The 23,504-nt window shown below is 43.0% G+C and overlaps 3 protein-coding genes across 3 annotated transcripts in view; 2 read left to right on the forward strand and 1 right to left on the reverse strand.

The window, feature by feature from the left end:
• Positions 1-1,843: 1,843 nt before the first annotated feature.
• Positions 1,844-5,575, forward strand: naa50 (N-alpha-acetyltransferase 50, NatE catalytic subunit). The gene is made up of 5 exons (XM_037694325.1): positions 1,844-2,006; positions 3,107-3,243; positions 3,450-3,569; positions 3,728-3,794; positions 4,320-5,575. The coding sequence occupies exons 1-5, from the start codon at positions 1,999-2,001 to the stop codon at positions 4,495-4,497; spliced, it is 510 nt and encodes a 169-aa protein (XP_037550253.1). The 5' UTR covers positions 1,844-1,998; the 3' UTR covers positions 4,498-5,575.
• Positions 5,576-6,306: 731 nt separating this feature from the next.
• Positions 6,307-16,650, forward strand: LOC119426691 (basic helix-loop-helix domain-containing protein USF3). Its single transcript, XM_037694271.1, has 6 exons — positions 6,307-6,449; positions 6,535-6,566; positions 8,290-8,372; positions 8,466-8,562; positions 8,763-13,549; positions 14,851-16,650. The coding sequence occupies exons 1-6, from the start codon at positions 6,406-6,408 to the stop codon at positions 16,648-16,650; spliced, it is 6,843 nt and encodes a 2,280-aa protein (XP_037550199.1). The 5' UTR covers positions 6,307-6,405.
• Positions 16,651-17,238: 588 nt separating this feature from the next.
• The window catches only part of boc (BOC cell adhesion associated, oncogene regulated), a 36,139-nt gene continuing 29,873 nt past the window's right edge, over positions 17,239-23,504 (reverse strand). Inside the window, exons 7-18 of the mRNA XM_037694331.1 lie at positions 23,004-23,276; positions 22,652-22,920; positions 22,399-22,564; positions 22,073-22,132; positions 21,622-21,831; positions 21,150-21,325; positions 20,848-21,070; positions 20,573-20,758; positions 20,270-20,481; positions 20,083-20,171; positions 19,661-19,809; positions 17,239-18,166 (exon numbers count right to left, since the gene is read on the reverse strand). Coding sequence (XP_037550259.1) covers positions 18,006-18,166; positions 19,661-19,809; positions 20,083-20,171; positions 20,270-20,481; positions 20,573-20,758; positions 20,848-21,070; positions 21,150-21,325; positions 21,622-21,831; positions 22,073-22,132; positions 22,399-22,564; positions 22,652-22,920; positions 23,004-23,276 — 2,174 coding nt within the window. The 3' untranslated portion in view covers positions 17,239-18,005. The remainder of the gene's footprint in view (positions 18,167-19,660; positions 19,810-20,082; positions 20,172-20,269; positions 20,482-20,572; positions 20,759-20,847; positions 21,071-21,149; positions 21,326-21,621; positions 21,832-22,072; positions 22,133-22,398; positions 22,565-22,651; positions 22,921-23,003; positions 23,277-23,504) is intronic.

Raw genomic sequence — 23,504 nt, forward strand, 5'->3', positions numbered from 1 at the left:
AAGTGTACAAAACGCTGCAAATATTTAATATAAATTAAAACAACATAAAGAAGCTTACTTAGGTGTTGTTTACCTATCTATAAACTATCTATATATTAATTGAAATAAAAAGCTTGAGAAGAAGAGAAACTCTTTTCGTTATTTAAAAAAAAAAGTTTCATATACATTATTTTAAGTAATGAGAGAGGTTGAAAGATTTTTTTCCCACAGTCAGGACTGAATACTCTAAATTCTTTATCAAAACCTGAAATCTTATGTGTTTTTAATGTGTACCCTAATTCATAATTTTAATTAACTATTTCATTTAAATATTAAAGACAGCCTAACAGAACACATGTAGTGGTGTATGGAAAGATAATATATTATATAATAGACATACTTTTTCCTGATCAAAAACATCAGCTTTTTAGAAAACTTTTCGTCTGACAATTTTAATTTCAGATGACCCAAACATTACTATTTCTAGGACTAATTAGGATACTCTTCCATTCTGGTAAACTCCCCATTGTAAAAACTTTAAATGTGTGTTTTTTCATTCATCCTTTATATGGGTTAGTCTCATTGAGTCACAAAGACTCATTTTCAAGAGAGGCCTGTTTTAGACAAACCACAGATAAGGTACAGACAACGATAAACAGTCATAAAATGCATATAAAATAAAAAAGTAATTAAAAGTAGTGATATAAAACAAAATAAAATAAAGCTACATTATGAAACAAGGTAAAATATTAAAAACAGGAACATGTCTGCGTTGATTTTTGCATTGAACTTAACAATTGTTTAAAATCTGTTAGAGAGGTCAAAGTCGACAACTTCAGATTGTTTTGTAAGGTGTTCCATGTTACAGAAGCAGAGTAAGAAAAGGCCTTTTGCTGAGTTCAGTCTGCACTGAGGGGACGCTGCAGGTAATGTCTTGAGAGCACACGCTGTAACTGCACTGACGACGTGACTTGTAGGAGGAGATGTATGAAGGCAACAGACAAAGCAGAGATGAAAATGTACCAGTGTGAGAGCCTGAGGACCAGCTGACCAATGAATGCAGAGCGCAGTGATGATAGTTGCAGTTATGAATCTTAGCGCGCCATGTAGACGGCATCCAACATCTGCAAGGTGCTTGCAGGATCATTCATATACGTTAAATAATGTCACCATAATCAATGGCCAGAAGGAAAGTAGCAGCTACATGGCATTTCCTAGCATTCAGAGTTAATCAAGATCTATTTCTGAAAAATAAACCCAATTTTAATTTCAGTTTCTTTATCACGTTTTCAACATGCGGCGCAAAAGAGAGACGTGCATCAACCCGGATTCCCAAGTATTTGTAAGAATCCACAAACTCAATAGTTTTTAAGTATTGCACTCAGTGAAAACTTTATTTCAGATGTAAACAACACGAGAACTGAATATTCTGAATATTAATAAGCCCAGCACACTTAAAAGGGAAAAGCGGCACCATTTGTCAAAGAATAAATAAAAATGTGATAACTGACTTGTTGATTTTGGATAGAAATAAGACTCGTTGAGATCTCTAAAATGTGCTTTTTGACTCGGAAGAACTGAGTTCTTGATATTGCTTTACCCTTTCAGGTTAGCCAATAAATAATAATATTGTACTGTATAAGAATCATTTAAACATTTTAAAGATGTACTAATTCAGTCTTACTTGTAAAAATCTTGGCATATACGTTAATTAAAAAATTTCCACCTTATTTCTGAATAGTAGAAATGTCATTTTGCTTTAGAAATTTATTAGCTAGGGATTTTAGAAAGGTGTGGTGTAATTACATGTTACAACGGCCTGCCTTACAATTACCATGTTTGTGCGCATGCGTCAGTCAGAATTGACACAGTCGTGGTAGAAGTGTAGAGGCTAAGCTACATGTGGAGGGTAAAACGGGAGGTGTCCCCGACCCTAACTTTGTCAAAATTCCCAGATTTTACCCGAAACAGCTCTAAATTATATCAAATCACAAATAAGCTTATTATCTTCTTTTTAAAATGAAAGGGTGAGTATAAGCTTTTTGAGTAGCGAATATGTAGCATGAGTAAAGTTTTTTCAGGTCAAGGGAGGCGGGCAGAAGAGGAGGTTAGCTAGCGCGCTAAGCTGATTTTACTTCGATTTAAGGCAAAAATATAAACGACAGCACAGTCACTGGGACCGATTTGTTGAGGTCGTTCTTATCCTAATCTGCTTTTCGTTTCGTTTAGGTCGCGAATAAGGGAAGCTAACCAGTTAGGTGCTAGTGGGAGGGCTAAGTTAGTCAACCACGTTAAGAAGCTAAGCTAAAGCAGAAAAACCACGGATCTCTGATGGTTTCTGCTTTTGTTGTGAACTTCTGCTGCACAAAGGCTGTAAAATAAATAATGGGACACGATGTACAATCAAGGCCTGTCAAGTTAGAAAGTTGCAAGCGCGGTACTCAAACTTAAGAGGCTGTGCCAGCTTCTTTGTAACTTGATCAGTCAGAGTAAGAAGCAGGCTTCAAGTTTTGACAGATGCTTTTAGCTCTGATATCTGTGGTCATATTCTCAGATGACATAAGGGAGATTAAACTAGGGTTTTGTTTAATTACACAGACGGGATTTCACAGAGTTTGCTGCATCTCTTAATAGCAGGAGTGAGTTTCAGCTGTTTATGTGTAGTTCTATAAATACTACAGTGAATTCCTTAAGTGGAGTAGAGGGATAAAAGGTTCAGTTTCTTATTAAACATATTTTTTTGTTGCTGTTTAAGTTGCTTATACTGACCTTTTTGCCATAAATCAGTTCCATTACTTTCTTCAAGTCAAGCTGTCTTGTAATAAAAATGTGATATTTCTGCTACTTTCATCCAGACATGTCTGCAGATATTGTGCAGCAATCTCAAGTTTGACAGTTGAGCTCCTGGATTGTTTATACAAACCGATACATCATTTTAAATGCGTTATATGATTACGTTATGTTTTCTCAATGGTAACTAAATGTTTCTAGTGTTTAGAAAAAAATATTGAATGACCGACTTAACTTGTCCTCATCATAAGATTATTTAAAAAAAGTCATGCGAGTCAGTCGTGACTTTACTGGTACGCACGTTGTCAGCCATTTGACCGCTTTGCTCTTGTTCCAGTAGCCGGATCGAGCTGGGGGACGTTACGCCTCACAACATTAAGCAACTCAAACGCCTGAACCAAGTCATCTTCCCTGTCAGCTACAACGACAAATTTTACAAAGATGTACTGGAAGTGGGAGAGCTTGCAAAGCTAGGTGAGCGATGAGCCATGAAACTTCATTCAGATCATCTAACTTTGATTGCTTTAAGTAAGCAGTGTAAAGTCATAGTTTACTTTTTTATTGTAAAGCTACTAATATATTAATCACTAATTCAGAATTTAAAAAAAAATCTTGGTTGTCTTAAAGATTGTATTTCCTGTATCAAACTTGTTTTGATATTAGTTTATTTTGTTTTTTAGCGTACTTTAATGACATCGCAGTGGGAGCTGTGTGCTGCAGAGTAGATCACTCTCAGAACCAGAAGAGGCTCTACATCATGACTCTTGGTTGTCTAGCGCCCTATCGTAGGCTTGGAATTGGTAAGGCTTTCTGTTTCTCAACAAATGCTGCAAAAGATTTGTTAATAAGAAGCAAAACATGTTTAAAATCAAAACTTGCCAGGTTTGCTGTAGTTAAGTGAGGATCACAATACCACCATGTGTTCTTTGTTTGATTTTATTTTTCTGTTTTTCTTAAGGTACAAAGATGCTTAATCATGTCCTGAACATCTGTGAGAAGGATGGGACTTTCGACAATATTTACCTGTAAGTGTCTTAAGGCAGAACACAGAATATTTTTGACATGCTTTGTATGAATATTATTATTATTGTGATTATTAGCTTAACTGACTTTAATGTCACCAATATGTGTGCTTGTAATCATCTACAACTATTTTGTTTTAGCAGTAAACCCAATTCAAGAGGGCAGCTATCGTCAACTAACCTTAAAAAAAAAAAAAAAAATGGCAGATTTGTTCAATTTTTACAAATATTGACCCAATTTCTTTGGTCAGGTAGTAGCTACATTCATTTCCAATACACATTCTTGAGTATGAGCGAGAAATCAAATCAGTCAAACACCAAATTCAGCAAGTCAGAACTCAAGTAAATTAAATCGTTGGAACTAGACGAACAATATATGCACGTTGTTCCTGTTTTATTTTTGTTTTTTAAGCAGATTACTAGTCATTTTTTTCCCTCACTTGTCCGAGCATAACTAAAGATAGATTTTTTCTTATGTCTTCTAGATACACTTACCAATAACTTATCTTCTACTTTACCTTTCTATAGTCATGTGCAGATCAGCAATGAGTCAGCCATCGACTTTTACCAGAAGTTTGGTTTTGAGATCATCGAGACAAAAAAGAATTACTACAAGAGGATAGAGCCTGCAGATGCCCATGTGCTGCAGAAGAGCCTGCGCAGTCCGTGTGCACCGCCCAGCGGAGAGCTTCAGAAGACCGAATAGGGGCACAGCGTTGGGGGATTAAAGCACTTGCGTGCCCGCCAACATAGAAACAGAACTGTGCAAATGCCCCAGGGTCAACACATTAACAGTTTCTTCAGAGGACAAAGAAAACAAGTTTCACATACAAAAATTGCAGCGGTCATTTTGGAAAAATATGATTTTTTTTTTTTTTTTTTTTTCATATTTTATTGTTCCCTTAATTTCATGCAGTTGTTTGTAAAATGATAAAAGCTGCATCAAAATTGGTCCTAATGACAAAAAATGCCAACCTATGCGAGTTTCAGACATGGAAGATGGGGATGTTCGCAAATCATACTGTTTGTGTTTGAGGTGTTTTATGCGGTTATGATGCCTAATGGGGACATATCTATTTTTTGAGCATAAGGAAAGAGTTTGAAAAGACCATCACTGACGGGTCTGTTTGGGGTGTTACGTGGAGTTTCTCGTGGAACACACAACTCTTGTTCTCACAACCTGAACCCTGTGATTTGTGAGAAGTGAGTAGCCAGCATGTGTCTAGGTGGAAATGGAGATGTTTTCTCTCGGTGCGCACACAATGAAAGCTGAATGGTTCAGAGGTGGTAGGGGAATGTGATCACCACGCTCACTTTCCGGGGGACTTATAAATTTTGGCCAACAATTGTTTTTCTTTCTTCCCCCACATTAAAATGGCAAAAGGTTCAGAGGTTCCACTGGGTTTATTACAAGAGCAACAAATGATTAAATGTGAGCTAGCCACAAAGTCACAATACTAAAATGTTTTAACAGGTAATGTTTTCTTTATGAAAATGTATCAGTAACTGATTGTATGGGTTAATTTTGGACATTTAGTTCCAAGCACTATACTGAAGATTTTGAGCTATACCGTAATGCTTTTAAAGCATCTTATGTAGCCATCTTGCAAAAATGGTGTCAGACTTGCAGCACCAGCTTTCTGTTCAACTGTTCTATGGTTAAACTGATATTTCGGATGTTTTTATAGGCTCTCTTTAACAAAACCCAGAAGAAGCTCTGACCCCTCTGCATCCAGGGAGAGTTGTCTTCTCCACTGTAGTAAACGCATGTTTTGTTTTTCTTTGAAGAATTTTATCTTTTTCTGGAGTTCTATATTGTAAGACTTTTTAACGTCTAAATAAAGGAATTACTATTTGCAGTAAATATTTTCTGTGCCGCCTTATTTTACTTTTGCAAGATGAATTATATGCCCAGAAATAAGCTTGTTTAGAAATTTTTGCTGCACGCATGAAATAGGTGAATCAGGCTTCTTATGATTGGCTAAAACTTTCCAAGCTCGACTTCCTATTGGCTACCACCGCTTTAGAGCCCGCCCCTTTCGGCACGGGGTTAGGTGTATCTAGATTGTTTTGAGATTGCTTGCTAGTACTTGGCTTCCAATGTCTAAGTTTTTACTGGAACATACAGTCATCAAAATGCCGAAGTTAGAGGTTAGTGGACATTTATCTTTAGCAGCGTAGCACGGGAATGAAGTCGAATTGTTTTGCCTTTAATTTGATTAATAATTGCGTAGTTATCGGTAAGCTTAGATAGCTGCTAGCTAACTGGTTAACTGAAAGCTAATTGGTCAGGTTGCTACTTTCCAGTTAATTTAAGTAGCGAAATATTTGAGCATCGACTGTTGTCGTCGTGGCGATGTTAAAGTAAATCAAATAACAGAGCAGGTGGTTAAACGGGCTGTAATTTGCTGTAATGTCAAGAGTTCAAGTCTACACATTAGCATGTTAGCATCCGGCTGTACGTGTAGGTGAGAGCTCAGTGCAACAGCAGTTGTTAAAGGACATTTAACGTCGACTCTGTGTTTGGTTTGCAGGACGGGCACAGAGGGGATTTAAGCTCCAGTTGCTGAATGCGTCGTTTGCTGGTATCTTTTATGATACGTGTTAAAACAAGATGCCAGAGATGACTGAAAGTCAAACACCTGGTCGTAAACCCAAGTAAGAATCATATCATCTAACCAAATTATCAGAATGCAAAGGTTTGTAACAAATCTATTTTCACATTTTCTTTGTTTCTGTTTAGAAAGAAGAAAAACAAAGAATCCCACAATGCAGGTAAATTAATATAACATGGAGCTCTTGTTCAAACCATTAATTTCCATCCATCCATTATCTTTACCATCAAATTCCTGTTGGGGTCGTGGGGGGTCACTGGTGCCCATTTCCAGTCATCACTGTGTGAGAGGTGGGGGACACCCTGGACAGGTTTCCAGTTCATCCCAGGGACATATAGAGACAAACAACCATTCACTCTCTCACTCACACCTAGGGATAAATTAGTTACCAATCAGCCTAACATGCATGTTTTTTGGTCTGTGGGAGGAAACCGGAGTACCAGTTCCACGCATGCTCATAGAGATCATGCAAACTCCACCCAGAAAAGGCCCCCCCAGACAGGATTTGAACCAGCAACCTACTCTCTGAGATGCAACAGCTCTACCAACTGAGCCACTGTGCCACACCTTTAATTTCATTATACGTATAAGTAAATTGACCGGTGGAAGTTGAAATACATGTCAGGTCTAAAACAGTCTGCAGCAAATGAATGGCATCTGAACGCCATGTCTTTAAGAAATAATTTTTTTAAAATCCAGAAAATAACTTGGCGCAGTACGTTAAGTATTATCTGATAGCATTTTAAGAAACAACTGCTACTAAAATATAATTTTGTGTCAAATTGTGTTATTTTTTTTTTTAATTCAGCTAAATAAACTGGAACAAACTGTCATTGTGACGAGCTGCATAAAAGGTTAATTTCAAGATGACTTTATTGTCATTCGCATCACATGCGGTACATGAGGTGGAGCAAAACTGTGTACTCAAGGTCCCAGTTACACCCAAAAATAATAATAATAATATACCAGTAAACTATATAAAAAAAGAAACCGTATACAAGGATTTAAGATATACGCTAAACAGTAATAATATAATACAGTGTATTAAACAGCAGCCAGAACATGAGTCTATTGTTATTTTATTCATTATTTATTGTACTCTGTTAATCTTCAATGGGGAAATTAATTATCTGCGTTTTTCCCATTGCACATGTGAAGCAGTGAGCTGCCGTCTTAAGGTGCCAGGGGAGCAGCTGGTGTGGGGTGGGGTGTTTAAGGGCTTGCTCAAGGGCCCAGAGTGGGGCAAATGAGGGTGGAGGCAGGTGTGGGTGTTTCACCTTTTCCACCCACATTTTAATGTTGTCTGTCTGGGAGTTGAACCGGGTTGACCGGCGACCCTCTCTAACCTCTGCGCCACCACTTCCCTTTGTTAGAAGGTGGGTATGAAATGAATATAGCAGCTTATAGGTAAGAAATCAGCAGCACAGATAAAAGTGTGTTAATTTATAATTAAGTTTTCTGTTATTTGTTAATACAACACTGAGACATCTCGAGTTTAGGAGCCTTTTCATACATGACTAATTCTTAGGTCAGAATTAAGTACTGTAGTTTAAAAAAAAAAGTAGTTTAAAAAATAAGGAAAATGATACTGAACAAAAACAGTGAAAAAGCAGCCAAGTTAAAAGTAATAATAATAATAATAATAATAATAATAATAAAATAAAGTATAAATAAAAAAATAAAAACTTTGACAGACCTTCAGAAAGCCTGTAGAAATATTCCTGAAGAGAACTTTAAAAGATTATAGAAATGGCTGATGCCTTACAAGCAAAATGCAAAAATGAAAGGGATGTTTTTCTTCTGTGTTGTAAATTTCTTGTACATGATTTTACTTCAGAACCATTTGGATTTTGAAAGGCTTGTTTTTGTGTATCTGTATGTAGTTGAGCGACACCGAAAAGAGAAAATCAATGCAGGGATTAACCGTATTGGCAGTCTCCTGCCGTGTTCTCAAGCACTTAAACAGGTAAGAAACTAGCTGCCATTATTTGAATCAGCCCCACACAAGTGCCTGAAAGTGTATCATATATTTGTATGTATGGTTTATCTTTCATAATAGAGTAAAAACATGATATTGGACCAAGCTTTTCGCTACATCACTGAACTGAAGAAACAAAACGATGCAATGCTTTTGGATGGAGGCGATAAAGTGCAAGGTACAGTTTTATTTATTTTTATTCAAATTTTCAGGTTTATAGTTGTGTCTCATCTTTAGCTCTCCAGCTGTAATATTTACTGAAAAACTGTATCAGATATTTATTTGTAAAATATGTGACTAGTCTACCTAAACAATCTTGTAGTTAGTAGAATACTGGGGAACATGTTTCTAATTAAATGCGTTGTTTCTGCTTTGCAGCAGAGGAGATTAGTCGGCTGCGGCGTCAGTTGGAGGAACTGAGAAAAGAAAGCGCTCACTACATTGAGCTCCTCAAAGCCCATGATATCAATATTCTAGAGGACCCCACCATCCACTGGAAGGGCAAGCAACGCTCTGCCAAAGTGGCAAAAGTCACCCCCACTCATCAGCTCCCAAAGGGGATTGTCTTGTGCTCCACCAGCAACGTGAAAGGACCTGCAGACAAACAGATGAGTCCAGGAAAGCAGGCGTCTGAAACGATAATCCTCCAGCCACCAGCTGAGGCCAGGTTAAGAGTTAATGGAGCCTTACTGCAAGTTAAAACACCATCCTCCACCCCTGCTCTTCTCCCAGCTGCCACACCCATTCCATCTACGCCTGGTTCAAGAGCGATAGAGCAGTGTGTGGTTGAGACACCTGCTGCAGCCCCCACTCTGCCACCTTCTGTGTCCTACATCACCCTCCAGATCCCTGCAGCCACTACATCTCTGCCCCAGCAAGCACAGCCTGCTGCCCCAGTTCAGACAATTACTATAGATGCTACTTCATCCTCACAGCATCCCGCTGACAGCGCTGCGTCACCCGTGTCCACACACCTTACGTTTCCCCAAACTGTAACCAAAACAACTTCAGACGTTTGCTCGTTGGTCACACAGAACACTGCTGTCAGGACTGCATGTTACACTGCTATCCCTAGCAACCAACCTCTTCTCAGGGCTGCAGGCAGCACTCAGACCACTTGGACAACGCTGCAGATGGCAGGGAACACGGTCCAACCAGTCTGCCAAAGTCTGCCCTCTCCAGAGGTCAGCAACACCACACAGGCTGTCCAGCAGGTGACTGTCTGTCCAGTGGGCAGCAAAACCTCTGTTTGTCCCATTCAGATACAAAAGCAGTCGCACGTGCCTGTACAGCAAACTCCCATTGCAGGTCACATTCAGCCACATCCTCTGATAAAACCACCCCATCTACAGCCTGCTGTGCAAAACCAGGCACAACCTCAACCTGTCTTAGCTCCTCAGCCTCAGTGTGCAGTTCTTCCACGGTCAGCCATAATACCGCAGCCAGCTGTGGTGGCCCACCCAGCTGTCATGTCACAGTCCCAGCCTGCTGTACTTCAGTCAGCATCATTAGTCCCTCATCCCCCAGCAGCCCTTATCCCACAACCTCAGCCAGCTCTGGTACCTCAGCCGCAGGCTGCCATGCTCCCCCTCCTTCAGACAATGCAGGTGCTGCAGGTCAATCCAGCTGCAGCAGTAGCTTCAGGTGTGACGGCACCTCAGAACACAAACAATCCGAGTCTTGTAATCCTGCAGCAGGCCAGCACCTGCCCTGCCCAGCCCGTTGTGAGGGAGGAAATTACAAATCAGACACCATGTCAGCATATAGTCATCATTCAAGCACCCAGTCAAGCTGCATCTGCTCCTCCAAATCCTCAGGTCGGGATTGTTCCTGCCGCTTCCACTCAAACACCTACTACAAGCAGTTCAGTGTCTGCCCCTCCTTCACAAAGTGTTGGAGGAAAGCAGCTGGTGCACATTCTTCCTCGACCTGTCCAGTCTCAAGTAAACCATCCTCGACAGGTCAGCCAAGCGTCCACTTCTTCACCAGTTCCTACAACGCCACATACGATCACTGTGAATGGTCAGGTGTTTGCCCTGCAGCCCATGAAGACCTCAGACAAATCCATCTCCCTGGGTGGCCAGAGTACCCTCCAGCTGGTCCAGCCCACCACATCTGAGGAACCTACTACTAATGTGGCCCTCAATAGTTTAGGAGCCCTTAGTAGTTTAAACCAGAGCATATCTCAAGGCCTCCCTCTTTCTAGTCAGAGCAGTTGTCAGCCTTTTCCTACTCCGTTATCAGCAGGACAGCAGCAACCTCCTGCTTCAGCACCCAACTCTGGAGTCACTCTTGTGCTACCTGCCCAACAGCTCCAGGTCCCTTGTGTGAACCCAGTCACCTCAGGGCAAGTGGTTAATACCTCTAAGCCCTCAGGAAAGAAGCTATGCACAGTTTTAAACACAAAGAGAGCAGCAGCTAAAAGGAGTAAACCTGCCAAGAAGAAGGAAAACTGCTCTGCACAGGTTGCTGCTGTTCCTGTCAAACCTGCTGATGCAGGAGAGAGCCAGACAGTAAAAGTTACTTTATCTCAAGTTTTACAATCTTCACCTGCCAAAGTAACTAACGTTCTCCCAATATGCACTGCAACTTCCACAACTGCAGAAAGCGGCAAAGATTTAGGTCGTGTTACCTCGGCACAGAACACCAAGCAGCTGATTGTGTGCAGTTCAACTAGTAGCACCGCTGTCAGTTCATCTCAAAGCGAGTCAATTTCCGGTCAAACCACAGTTGGTAATATCACAACTGCAGCTACTGTCAAGCTATCAAACAGCTCAGCTTTGGTAACAGAGAGTAAATCAGCTTCAGTTTCTGATAACAGCTCAACTGTAACCAAACCTTCAGTTCTAGATGTTAAACTCACTACTGCTAGTACAATAACTAACACACCACAAAGTAAGTTAGTTGTCACTGCTGCTGTTTCTAAACAAAGTAAACCCACTGCAGTTGCCACTGAGGCACAGTACACATCTGCTGGAGATTCTACTGCGTGTTTGGCTCAAGTCTGTGCCAGCAGTAGTACAACTACTGCACCTTCATCTTTAAGCCAGAATACCCATGCTGTCTCACAGTGCCTTTCCCAGGAATCTAAAATTCAAGACCCACTGACTTGTAGTAAATCAGAGTTTCAGCCTGGCACTTCGTCCTCCGTGCCCACAGCTGTGTCGCAGTCCTCACCTGCAGCAGTGCATTCTGTTTCTCACAGCTCCGTCGCTGCCTCTGCAACAAGTTCAGAGTTTAAGAAAAAGACCATTGCTCCGAGAGCACTGTCACAACAGACTGAGGTTCCTGTGCCCCAACCCTCTTCATGCCATCCTACAGAAGTGAAGCCACCACAGGCTGCAAAACCTGACAGTGATGTTCAGGGGGAGAGGCGCCACACATCAACAGAGAAAGAGAGCTTTGTTACGGTGACTTCTGAAGCTCCATCAAGAAAAGATTTTGCGTTACCTCAGCCGGTATACACTAACCTAGATGATCAGTCTTTGGAGAACCCCATGGCATCCACCAGTCAGACTGATTCTCCCACTTCTGCAGGGAATGGGAACGGTAGAGGATTCTCTGTGGCATCAATGCTTCCTCAGGGCCAGAGCATCGTTACATCATCTGGCTCCTTTGGAACGTTTACGTTCACTTCTGAACAGGCAGAGATGCTGGCCTTGGCCATGCTAGAACAGGACAGTCCTGGAAGGAGGAGTGGGGGCTGCTCTGGGGACAACACTTCTTCAGCCAATGCCAACACAGCCCCATGGGGCTCCCCCAAACCCCCACTTGTGTCTACAAACAAAGACAGGAGCACAACTGGGCAGCAAGCTAAAATGACCAAGCCCATGGACCCAGGAACAGTTGCACATGTTGAGATGTCTGTCAGAGGACAGACTGGGGAGGGGTCTGTCAATAGGCCAAATGGAAGCAGACATTCCCAAAATATTTCCTACTCACAGTCTCAGCCTCTTCCCCAGTCTCAGAGCTCAGCACAGAGTGGGACGGCAGCCAGCCTCAGTGTGAACAACCTGGTCAGACCCAGCTCCAGCCATCAGCCCTATCCAGCCTCCCCCAGTCTTGCTGCTCAACAGGGTTCTGTTTCCTCCCCGGTGGGCACCACGGTTCATATGTCCCAAGCCTCTAACAAGTCCCTTTCACCCTGTTCAGGTGCTGCCCATGTAATTGAATACACCACCTTAAAGACTTCATCAGTAAGGACTCAGCCTGGAAATGCTGTGGGTGAGCGACAAGTGAAGATCATCTCTAAAAGGCAGGCCCAGGAAGAAGTCATGCTAAACACAGGAAAACGACCCAAACCTTGTCTCCCCACAGTTAATCCTGTTGGCCACATGGATGTCAAAGCACCAGAGCACAGTCAGATGATGGTGCCACTGCTGCCATCCACCTCTTCAGCTGTCCTAACAAGGATCAGTTCAGAAAGTGGTGGCCCTCTCTTCTCCACCAACTCCTTCATGAGTCCAGCTGCACGTCCCATCGAGGGCCACTGCCCTCCACAAGGACCTCCAGAGCAGAACCAGTCAGGGGTGCTTCCAATACCCCAGGGTCATTCACAACGTATTGTAAGCCAACCTGGTCAGCATCTGGGAGGGAACCTTTACATGAAACAGCAGCAAGAACAACAAAGACATCATCTGTACCATTTGCAGCACCACTTGACACAGACAGACCCTGCACAGCGCCATTCACTACACCAGAGGGCGCTGCAGCAGCAGCAGCAAGAGCAGCAGCATGTCCAGAAGAAACGAGGGATTGTCAGAGGTGGTCAGACTGGCTCACCTGCTGGGCTGCAACAGAAGCATCACCTGGAAAAGTCTGGACTGCAGCAGCATTCACATCAGCAACAGCAGCCTCAGCATCAACAGCAAACCCAGCAGCATCCGCAGCAGTCGCACCAACAATCGCAACAGCATCAACAACCGACGCTACACCAACCATCTCATCAGCAGCAGCACCAACATCAACAGCCTCCCCCCCAGGCACAGCATCAGCAGCAGCTACAGCAGCAGCAGGGTGCCCACTCCAGACACCCACAGCATCTGCAGCAGCAGATCCAGCAGCAGCAGCAGCACTTCAGGCATCAAGAGAAAACTTGTGAAGCCCAATCAGTGGGATCCAGGTCCCACCACAGCAGCCACATGGCCCAGCAGGACCACCTCAAGGTTGGTAATACGTGTATGCGTTGCTAGTTGAAGATACTACCATACACGGTTTTTTTTAGTTCCAAAGGGGTTGGTCGATCTCTGAGCGCCTGATCGAAGCCTCAGTTTGGCGGGCTGTGTCTCGATAAATGTTGACCCTGTTTTTGTTTAGTGTTTTCTCTAAACGACTTATAAATGGAAGAAAAATTACATTTAATGAAATGACACTAAAACCTGGCTAATTATCAGAATTTTATTTTTTTACTTTTTATATCTAGATTTTCTTTAAATCAGTTTTTTTATTAGTTTTTCATTTTGAACACAAAAAACACACACACACACACAAAAAAAACCTCCCACCCCTCTCACACCAGATCAGTCACACATACACAAATTAACCACAATGAACTACACAGGCATTGAGAAGTTTTCCTCATACATTATAAAAGGCCGTCACGTGTCCCAAAATCTTTTAACAGAACCCTTCAGGGTATATCTTATTTTTTCTAGATGAATATGACACATCACCTCTCATCCAAATTACATATGCTGGGGGATGTTTGTCCTTCCAATTGCACAGAACCAGTCTTCTGGCCAGGAGAGAGCCAAAGGCAATCACATCCTTCTCGTACTTGCTGAAGGACGTATCCACAGGGATCACCCCAAACAGTGAGATGAGTGGTGATGGATGAACAGTTTTTCCTCATATCCAAGAGAAGATGTCAAAAATAGCTTTCCAAAAGGTCAGCAGTTTGGGACAGGTCCAGAATGTATGCAGGAGTGTAGCTGGAGTTTGTTTATAAATATTACATGCAGGGTCCAGGTCGGCTTTGATCTATATCTAGATTTTAAAGGTCTTCATCGCAAACTATGAAATTGAACAAACTTTTTATTGCCTTTTCCAAGCTGTACCAATTCTTTGGCACACCTGATAATAAACAGAAGTTTAGTACAATGATGGATATTAACAGTGACATCATTTTCAAAACAGGCTAAATAATTCAAGGTTGACTTAACAAGAGAGTTCTTTATTGTGCGACTTCTTTTGACGGACCTTTTAGGTAGTAAAACAATCCTGGAACTTTAGTTCAAGAACATTTTCAAAACTGTATTTATGGAAAAACTTACATTAATGGGAAGAAAGACGGATTACATTAGTGTATGATCATCTTAATTGCAGCACCTGTGTTTCCCTACATCTAAGACAAGTTTATCAAGTGTGACATTTTTAATTAATTCTGTCTTTTTCTACATGTTCAGAAGCTGCTCAGAACTAATGGTTTTACTAATATTTTTTTTATTGTTACCCCCCCCCTTCTCAGACTGGTCAGGACCATAATGCTATGCAGAGGATGATGAGCTCCCGGAGCCTGGAGCAGCAGCTCATCTCTCCTCCCAGTAACCCGGTGTCTCGTTCGTCTGAGCTGGCCTGCGCTCCTTCTCGTCAGGAACGTCACCGCATTTCAGATTACTCCGCCGAGGCGCTCCTCAGTAAGAGTTCCACTAGTGGCGAGCAGCAACAGCGCATAGCTCTCCACCTTCAGCCTGGCCGTGGTGGCGCTCAGGAACAACCAGACCTCCGCGGTTACTTGGACACCTCCCGAGGAAAGGCCAGCATTCCACACAACCCACAGAACCGCCTCCCACCTGAGCATTCTTCTTCCAGTGATGTTCAGCGAGGTTCAGAGTGTCAGCCCTTTAAGGCGATGGGTGGTGGAGGGGGAACGCATCAACTTGGTGGTTTTGAGGCTCAAGTCTCTCGTGGGAATGATATGGCGTCCAAGTCGGTGCCTCCCTCCCAGAGGGGCCTCCAGGGGCAGCAGCAGGGAGGGTTCAGGATGAGTGTTGGCCCCGTCGCAGATGGAAGAAATCGTGGAGGCTACAGTGGAGCTCATCCTGGCCCTCAGGGTGTACAAGTTGGGTCCACGCTGCCTCGCGAACAAGAAGGTTGTCACCAGAGTTTCATGCAGAGCCTCCTTTCACCCCACCTTTCTGAGCAGAGCAACCACCAGCGAGGGGTGCAGTGCTGCCCCCCAGTCAGCATGGAGTACAGCTGTGTGCCTGGGAGCACCTCAGGAGACATCCAAGCCAAGGCCTCCAGCCCGAGTGTGCCTCCGTCTCAGAAGGCCCCAGCTATGAGACTGGCAGAGAGCAGCAAGGGCCACATTCCTCAGGTCAGCAGTAATATGCACACTGGGGTTCGAGCGGGTCTCCCCCACCCTCCAACTCCACACAGCAGCTCAGAGCCGGGTCGCTCCTCAGCCCTCTCCAGACCACCTGCTGCTGTTAGCCAGCACTCTCGTCATATTCCGAGGGACACTCAGTCCGCCAAACTGAGGCCCAGTGACCGGCCTCGATCAGGCGCTCTGAGATCGACCAACCCCTTTGAGCCCGAGGGCCACCTGCCTCTGCCCTCTGCGGGGGGAGTGCTACTGAGTCGCCCGCAGTCCGGAGGAGAGACCAGACGCAGCACCATTGTGCGCTTCATGGGGGACAGCGCGCAGGTTCCCAGCGACAACAACCTAGTGTCTGATCAGCACCTAACACAGAACTTTGGCTTTTCCTTTATTTCAGAAGGAGGGATGAATCCTCCACCTCCTATCAACGCAAACTCTACTTTCATCCCTCCAGTCAGCCAACCCAGCACCTCCCGAACACCGTCCCTTCTCCCTGTGGAGCCCCAAAACACGTTACCCTCCTTTTATCCTTCCTACTCCCCTGCTGCTCACCCCAGCCTTCCCAGTGACGTCACCCTCCAGTACTTTCCCAACCAAATGTTTCCAAGTCCCAGTGCAGACAAAGGCAGCGCACCACCACTCAACAACCGATTTGGCTCCATCCTCTCCCCACCTCGACCTGTGGGCTTTGGCCAGGCCAGTTTCCCCTTGCTCCCAGACATTCCCCCTATGCCTTCATCTGGAATCACCCCTCACATCTCAAACTTCAGCCTCACCTCGCTGTTCCCCGAGATCGCCACCGGCATGCCCTCCGACGGCTCGGCCATGCCCATGTCTCCCCTGTTGTCTCTTTCCAACCCATCGGCCGACTCTGGCAAGCAGACGAATCGTCCTGCCCACAACATAAGCCACATCCTGGGCCACGACGGCAGCTCGGCCGTGTGAGAAGACCTGATGTTGACGTCCGACGGCCGCGCTTCAGAAACAAACGTTTCTCATTGAACTTGGTAGTTTCTTTAAGTGTTGAAGAAAAACTGCGAAGCAACTAATTTATTGTTTACATGTTCATGTCATGGTTTCAGTTCAAAATGTTTTGTTTTTTTTTTAATATGTCAGAGTAATTCAGATTTTCAAACTTTTTTTTGTTAAGAAGATAGGGTAACACAACTTGAGTCAATACTTTTAACTGACTGGTTGTGGGGAAAAAAAAACAGTTCAGAACTTGAATTCTTTGTATTTTGAATCATAAGAAACCTTCTGCACAGTTACTAAAGTAATTTACTAACTTATCAGGTTGTACTGTACAGAAACCTTTCTTTTGAGAGGCTATTTTGTAAATATTAATGTTTCATATCGAAATTGCTAGATTATGTATTTGTAAATACAAAATTGATAAAGTTTATAAGGAAACTTGTATTTAATTCCATCTCGTCTTTGCTTTCTTTGTCTATTAATTTAAGCGAGAGAAACATCTTAAAAGACGCACCACAGATACATTTTTATAAAATTTTATTTACATGCAATAATGCTCCAGCTTGTGCAGCAGCAGAGTGGCTGCACTTTTATGACATTGTGAATTCAGGATCTCCTTCATTTTGATCACGTGTCTGTCACAGACTAATACTTCTTGCGTGGATAAGTGGGGGGGGGGGGTGTAATACTAACACACCAGTCACAGCACCCTCTACTGGCAGTCATTTTGGTAACCAGCATGAGTAAACACACAAGTGGCTGCAGTATAAAGTTCAGCTTATCGATGACCGTTATTTTTCCAGAATCTCTCCCACTCAGTGATGAAAACATAAATATGAGTTTTATATATATGTATATATATACATACATACATATATAAATCTGTTGTGCACTACTGAAACAATGATTTATGTTGCATACACTTGTTAATAGTTTAATAATGAGCAATGCATAATACATTTGTGTTATTGCTATACAAAATTACAAATCTGAACACACCACCTTATAGTGACAGCATCAGCTTGGTGGAAATGGTCCCTTTAGTTACTGTTGTGCATAAAGCGAAGTGTCAAAGGCCCAAAGAATGGATATTTATGAGTGGATGGGAAGTGCCGACAACAGGAAGAATGTCAAAATGCAAAACTTAGGGCCATGACTTCTTTTGTTCGGGGCTTATAAAGAGCATATGTTTGAATAAAAGCATCCTCTTGAATATGAAAATAACCATATATACAGTATAGTCAGACACTTATGTACAAAAGCATAAATATATAAATATCTCTGATACAAAAATAAATATTTTCTCTCGTTTTCCTCTGTTCAGTCTCTTATGCATCTGTAGTGTCGGCCGACCCTTCGTCCTCTAGGGACACTTCGTTTGGCAGGACGTTCACTTCTTGAGTCGAGTCTCGGGACTGTTGTGTTGTGGCTGATGAAGACGACGTGAAAATCCCATCTTCTGAAGATAGAAGATACAGAGGTTCTGGTTCTGAAGAAAATAAAACACAAAGAGGGTGCTGCTGAATAAAACTCATCTAGACCTTTGACTTTCAGAAAACTTAAACGGACTTATTAAATGTTTGCAAATGAAAGCTCATTTAATTATAACTAGAGGAATTGCATTTCCTGCGAAAATGCAGTGAGTGTATATTGCAAAAGAACTTGCTGAAAAAACAGCTGAAATTAGCTACTGAATTAGCTAATGAAGAACTAGCCTAAAGTAGAAGAAGAAAGTAGAAAGAACACATATTTGCTGAATTACCATTCAACCTGTATATAAACAAAGATTGAATGACAATAAGCAGAAATGAGCACAGACATTTAGGAAATTAGCTGAAATTAGCAAAAGTAGTTGAAAAGGCAGGAAGAAGTTTAAACTACCAGAATGACGCTGAAAGAGCTGAAATGAGTTTAAAAAAAAAGGTGGAATTAGCTGAAAAAGCAAAAAAATAGCATAAAAGCAGCTAAACAGTAGCTGAAACTAGCAGAAAAAAGCTGAAATTAGTACAAGCTGAAATTGGCATAAAGAAGTTAATTAGCCTGAAAGTAGCAGAAAATTCTCACAGCAAACTTGAATTTATCCAATAACGTCTGAAATTAGCTAAAATGCTAAAAAGGTAGCTGAAAAGGTAGAAAAAGCTTAAATTAGCATAAGAAAGCAGAAAGAACATGTTTGTCCAATTAGGCTGAAAGAAGTAGAAAGGAGTACAAAGAAATGGAAGTTATCAGAAAAAAAAGAAGCGGAAATTTGAAGAAATAAAATAACTTGCTGAAAAGTAGCTAAGAACAAGCAGAAAGAAGCTGAAACTACAAGAAGGTAGTGGAGAGAGCACATTTTTGCTAAATTAGGCTGAAAATGGTTTAAATGAGAGCAACAAATGTGGAATTAGCTGAAAAAGCTTAAATTAGTATAAAAACAGCTACATAGTAGCCAAAATAGTAGAAAAAGCTGAAACTTGCAGAAATAAGCTGAAATGAGCATAACAAGCTGACATTTGCAGAAAGAAGTTAGAAGAAGCACAAAAATGTTTTACATCCTTCAGATCTTTAGATCTTTAGTGAAATGAGCTCAATTCATTTTCTATGAGAAAAAATGGCAGAAAAGGCTAAATATTTCAAAAAGCTAAAGTTGCACCAATACCAATAGTTATTGCAGGATTGTCCTGAAAGAGCTGAACGTTTTGATTAATGACTTGTTGAAAGAGCTTGAAAACTGTGGAACGAGAATCGCGCCGAAAAAATGTACGGAAGAAAAATGGATGAAGACCGTGTGAATGCTTCATAAACACTCACACAATAAAAAGTTAAGACATATTTACGTGTATTAGTGGTTCGTGATAAAAATAAAATAAAAAAAGATGTCCATGTATGTTTACAAACATTTCTGGAGATGCCAAGTCATTTCTGATTATTATAAACATCTATTTTGTTTTGTTTCGTCATCATTTGGCAAAACTGTAGTATGTGAAGTAGCCACACATACTCCGGGATGTGTCTTGTTCTCCGTCTGCAGCGCAGAACCTGGTGTCACCTCCCACTTCACCTGAGCCAACAAGCTGACAGGAAGACGCCAGAAGGTGAAGGGTGGCGTCGCTGGGAGAGCAGCAGGTCTGTGTGTGATGATCAGCACCACTGTGGAAAACAAAAACAAACATGAGCTGAAGCTTTTCACTGTTTTTAGTAAAAGCTACTGAAATGCCAGAGAAAAGTCAGATTCTACGGACTAGAAGTTGTTCAGGATTACTGTAAACTATTTTCTCTGTGCTAATTCAAACAACAGATGTGACATGTCCATAACCTTTCCACAGAACACTTAAATCAGTTCGCTCCAGTTTTACGGACTAAAATATGAGGACGTTAATATTTCTTCACGAACTTCCAGTTTGTGTTTTTGTACAAACATACCTGGTGGAGTAATGGTAGACAGGCATATGTCCGTTTGACACCATCTGTGGCAGAAGTGTGTCACACTCCATCTCACAGTCCACCTCATCCTGAACATCACAAATGTGTTTAGATTGTTTAGTCAACAAAAGTAACACAAAAATAAAATAATAATGTTTATTCGGCCCGAGTAAAGAGGTGTTTCTACCTGCTGCAGTCCTGGCAGACACTCCTTCGGGTGGTGAGCTTTGCCGTTCTGCATGTATTCTCCGTTAACTGGGTAAACGCCATGTGGAGCTGTCATGTGTGGATCCAGTGGACAGTGTCCAACCAAGGCAAGTCCCTGAAGAGGGACCATGGTGTACTGGCACGAAGACACAGGAGCAGCCACAGTGGGGAAACACAAGTCTGACGTTTGTTCTGCAGCAAAGATAAAAATGGGTAATTAGACAAATGTACAGGTAAAATGTGGAATCCTGCCAAAATGCAATGAGCTCTGAGGAACACTCACTCTGTTTGGCCCAAGCTCTCCAGAGGCAGAAGGGGATGAAGGCCACAATGATAAAGACAAAGGCTCCCAGGACAATACCAACTATGAGGTAGGGGAGGTCACCAGGGCGAGGCACAAGCACGCTCTGGCCCCCGATCCCCAAGTCCGGGGCCTCGGACGGCACAGTCCAAAGGTGATTGAGACGAGCTGAGGAAACAAAGAGTGGACAAGTCAGATTGTCTGGCTGAGCCTTCTCTAAATGCATATATAAAATAAAAAGAGACAAACGACCTCACCTTTTGTTTCAAGGATCACCACGTTGCCAAATTCGCTCTCGCCCTTCTCGTTAAAGCTCTGCATCTTGATGTCGTAGGCAGTTTCCGGCTGTAGGTCAGTGATTGAATGCCAGTATCTGTCTCCCTCCACCACATCCTTCTTGTAGTCACTGTCATTATCGCTGTCTGTTGGCCGGTAGTAGATGTAGAAACCATAGATGGGCGTGTTGTTTACAGGGGCGTACTGTGGAGGCAAAAACAAATCAGGTTAGTAATCCCAATTAGACTAAAATCAAACATATTTCTGACTTCTAGACACTTACTGTCCATTTCAGGATGATGGTGGTTTCATTGATGGCCTCGTTGTAGGTGATGTAAGGGCCGTCAACGGGACGCTCGTGCGTTCTTCCACCCACCACAGTGTAGGCCTTAGACGGAGCGCTGGGAGGACTGGAGCCGATCACGTTTACTGCGACTACACGAAACTTATAAGATGTACCTACAAGGGGAGGAACAAACATTAATGATCTGTGTCTCAGGGCTGTAGACTCTACGGACTAATTAAGTTGTTTTCCTTGTCTGAGCGAACGTTACATTAACTTTTACATAGTTATGCTCTGATTAATGGCAGTAATCACTGAAATGACTAACAACACTCATTATGGTGATAAATTTACAGATGGTGGGCATGTAATTATGCAGAGCACTATCACTGTAATTATATAGAACAACATCCTATAGCTCCCCTTAACTCCAGCAGATCAGAGCAACTATGCTTAAATTGTATGTTCTGACCTTTCTCCAGGCCCGTGATTTCCACAGATAGTCTCGACGGAGGAATGTTCTCCACCGCAGTCACCCAGTCCTCCCCTGCCCTCTTCACCTTCTTGTACTGCACCCGAAACGACTGGATGGGGAAGCCGCGGTTGCCGCGAGGAATCCAAGTCACGTACGCCGACGTCTCGGTGGCCGTGGAGACAGTGGGCTTATCGGGAGCCTCAGGAGCTGCGGAGCAGAGGTGGTGTCGGATAAACCTCAACAACACAAACATAAATCTGACAACAATGCAACCTCGGAATGTGAAATCCCTTTCAGGACTTACTGGGAGTTCATCCTTCAGAGACAGAAATGCAAGAGAGAGTGAGAGTTGTTATTCATTGTTAGTCTAAGTCGGGAGAATCCTAGATTAGATATTATTAGTGTTGTTAATCAGAGGATTTGTTGTGGCCACATGAAATATACTTACGAGACAGCTTTGTTGCAGGAACAGCAGGAGGTTTTGGTGGGTCGTGGTGCCCTTTGCGATCTGCAGAAAGAAAAACACATTCAAGACTCAAAAACTAACTCATAAAGAACCAAGAGGCTGTATCAATCACTTCATGTCGGTCTTTAAACAAATAGTTTAAAAAGGCAACATGAGGAAAATCATTAAGACTTGAAGTTGTGTGACTTTTAGAGAGTGGACGCTACACAGAAGAAGGGAAGTTTGCTGTTGTACATGTGTGCATGGGATTTCATGAGTACTTGTATCACTGTGGACAAATGTCTCAATGCTTTCTGTCGGTGTCATACTTTTGCCAGTTCTGAAGGTCATCATGGCCGGCTGTCCAAAGCCCGCGCAGTTTTTGGCAGCCATCTCCACTTCATACAGGCTGTCTGGCTGCAGTTTGGTCAGGGTCAACTTATGGAGAGAGCCTGAGATAGTCCGGATGATCCAGTCTGCAAGAAGGTCTCCCTCCTGAAAGGCCAAAAAGGACTTGGTTACTATAAAGAAACCAAGACAAATGCAACTTATTTTACACAATAAGTCCTAGTGTATCTTTACTTTTCTGTATTTGATGATATACTCCAGCACAGGGGCTCCTCGCTCATGCCGAGGCCTCCAGGTGAGCTCATAAGTGTCAGCCTTGCCTGTGCGTGGCTGACTGAGAATAATGGGGGCATCTGCAGGTAAAATTTGCCCTGGCAGTTCAGAGCAGTCCAAGGGCAGCATGGCGCCCGTTGCCCCAGGCCTTACAGGAGGCTGCTCCTTCAGCACCTGGTCTGGGCTGAGAGGGCGATAGCTGGAAGGCAGCCTCTTCCCAGATGAAATCCCTACAAAAACACACGATCAGGTTTAAACGCAGCCAAACAGGAGAAGGAAACCCACAAGTGATTAGTAATCGACAGCTACTTACCAGATGATAGGGTTACAAGGCGAACGGAGGCTTGTGAGCTGCCCACCCCGTTCTCTGCCATGCACTGGTACAGGCCGTCATCCTGCGGGCCCACGTTCAACACGTGCAGCCTCCGCGAGGTAAGGCGGTGGCGGGGAGACGGAGCCAGGGGCTGAGCATTGTGAAGCCACATCACAGAGGGAGCGGGCTTACCGCGGGCCTGGCAGGTGAAGCGTACCGTTTCTCCGTACACGACTTCCTGCTGCTGCAGCTCCACGGTGACCTGCGGGGGCTCTGCAGGAGGAAACCAAGAGACGGGAACGCATTAACGCTTGCACAACTGAAATGCTTGATCGCCACTATGTGCTGCATTTAAAACAATCGGACAAAAAGGCTTTAGCGTCTCTGAGTAAAAGCACAAGCGCATGCATGTGTGCGCGCAAAGAAATACATAACACGGGGGGTGTGCAGAGTCAGGCAGGCCAGCCAGTTGATGGTTGGCTGCTTTTGAATAGGGTGGGA

Source organism: Nematolebias whitei, chromosome 20 (assembly GCF_014905685.2).
Source record: "Nematolebias whitei isolate Nwh7 chromosome 20, NemWhi1, whole genome shotgun sequence".
NCBI classification, from domain to species: domain Eukaryota; kingdom Metazoa; phylum Chordata; class Actinopteri; order Cyprinodontiformes; family Rivulidae; genus Nematolebias; species Nematolebias whitei.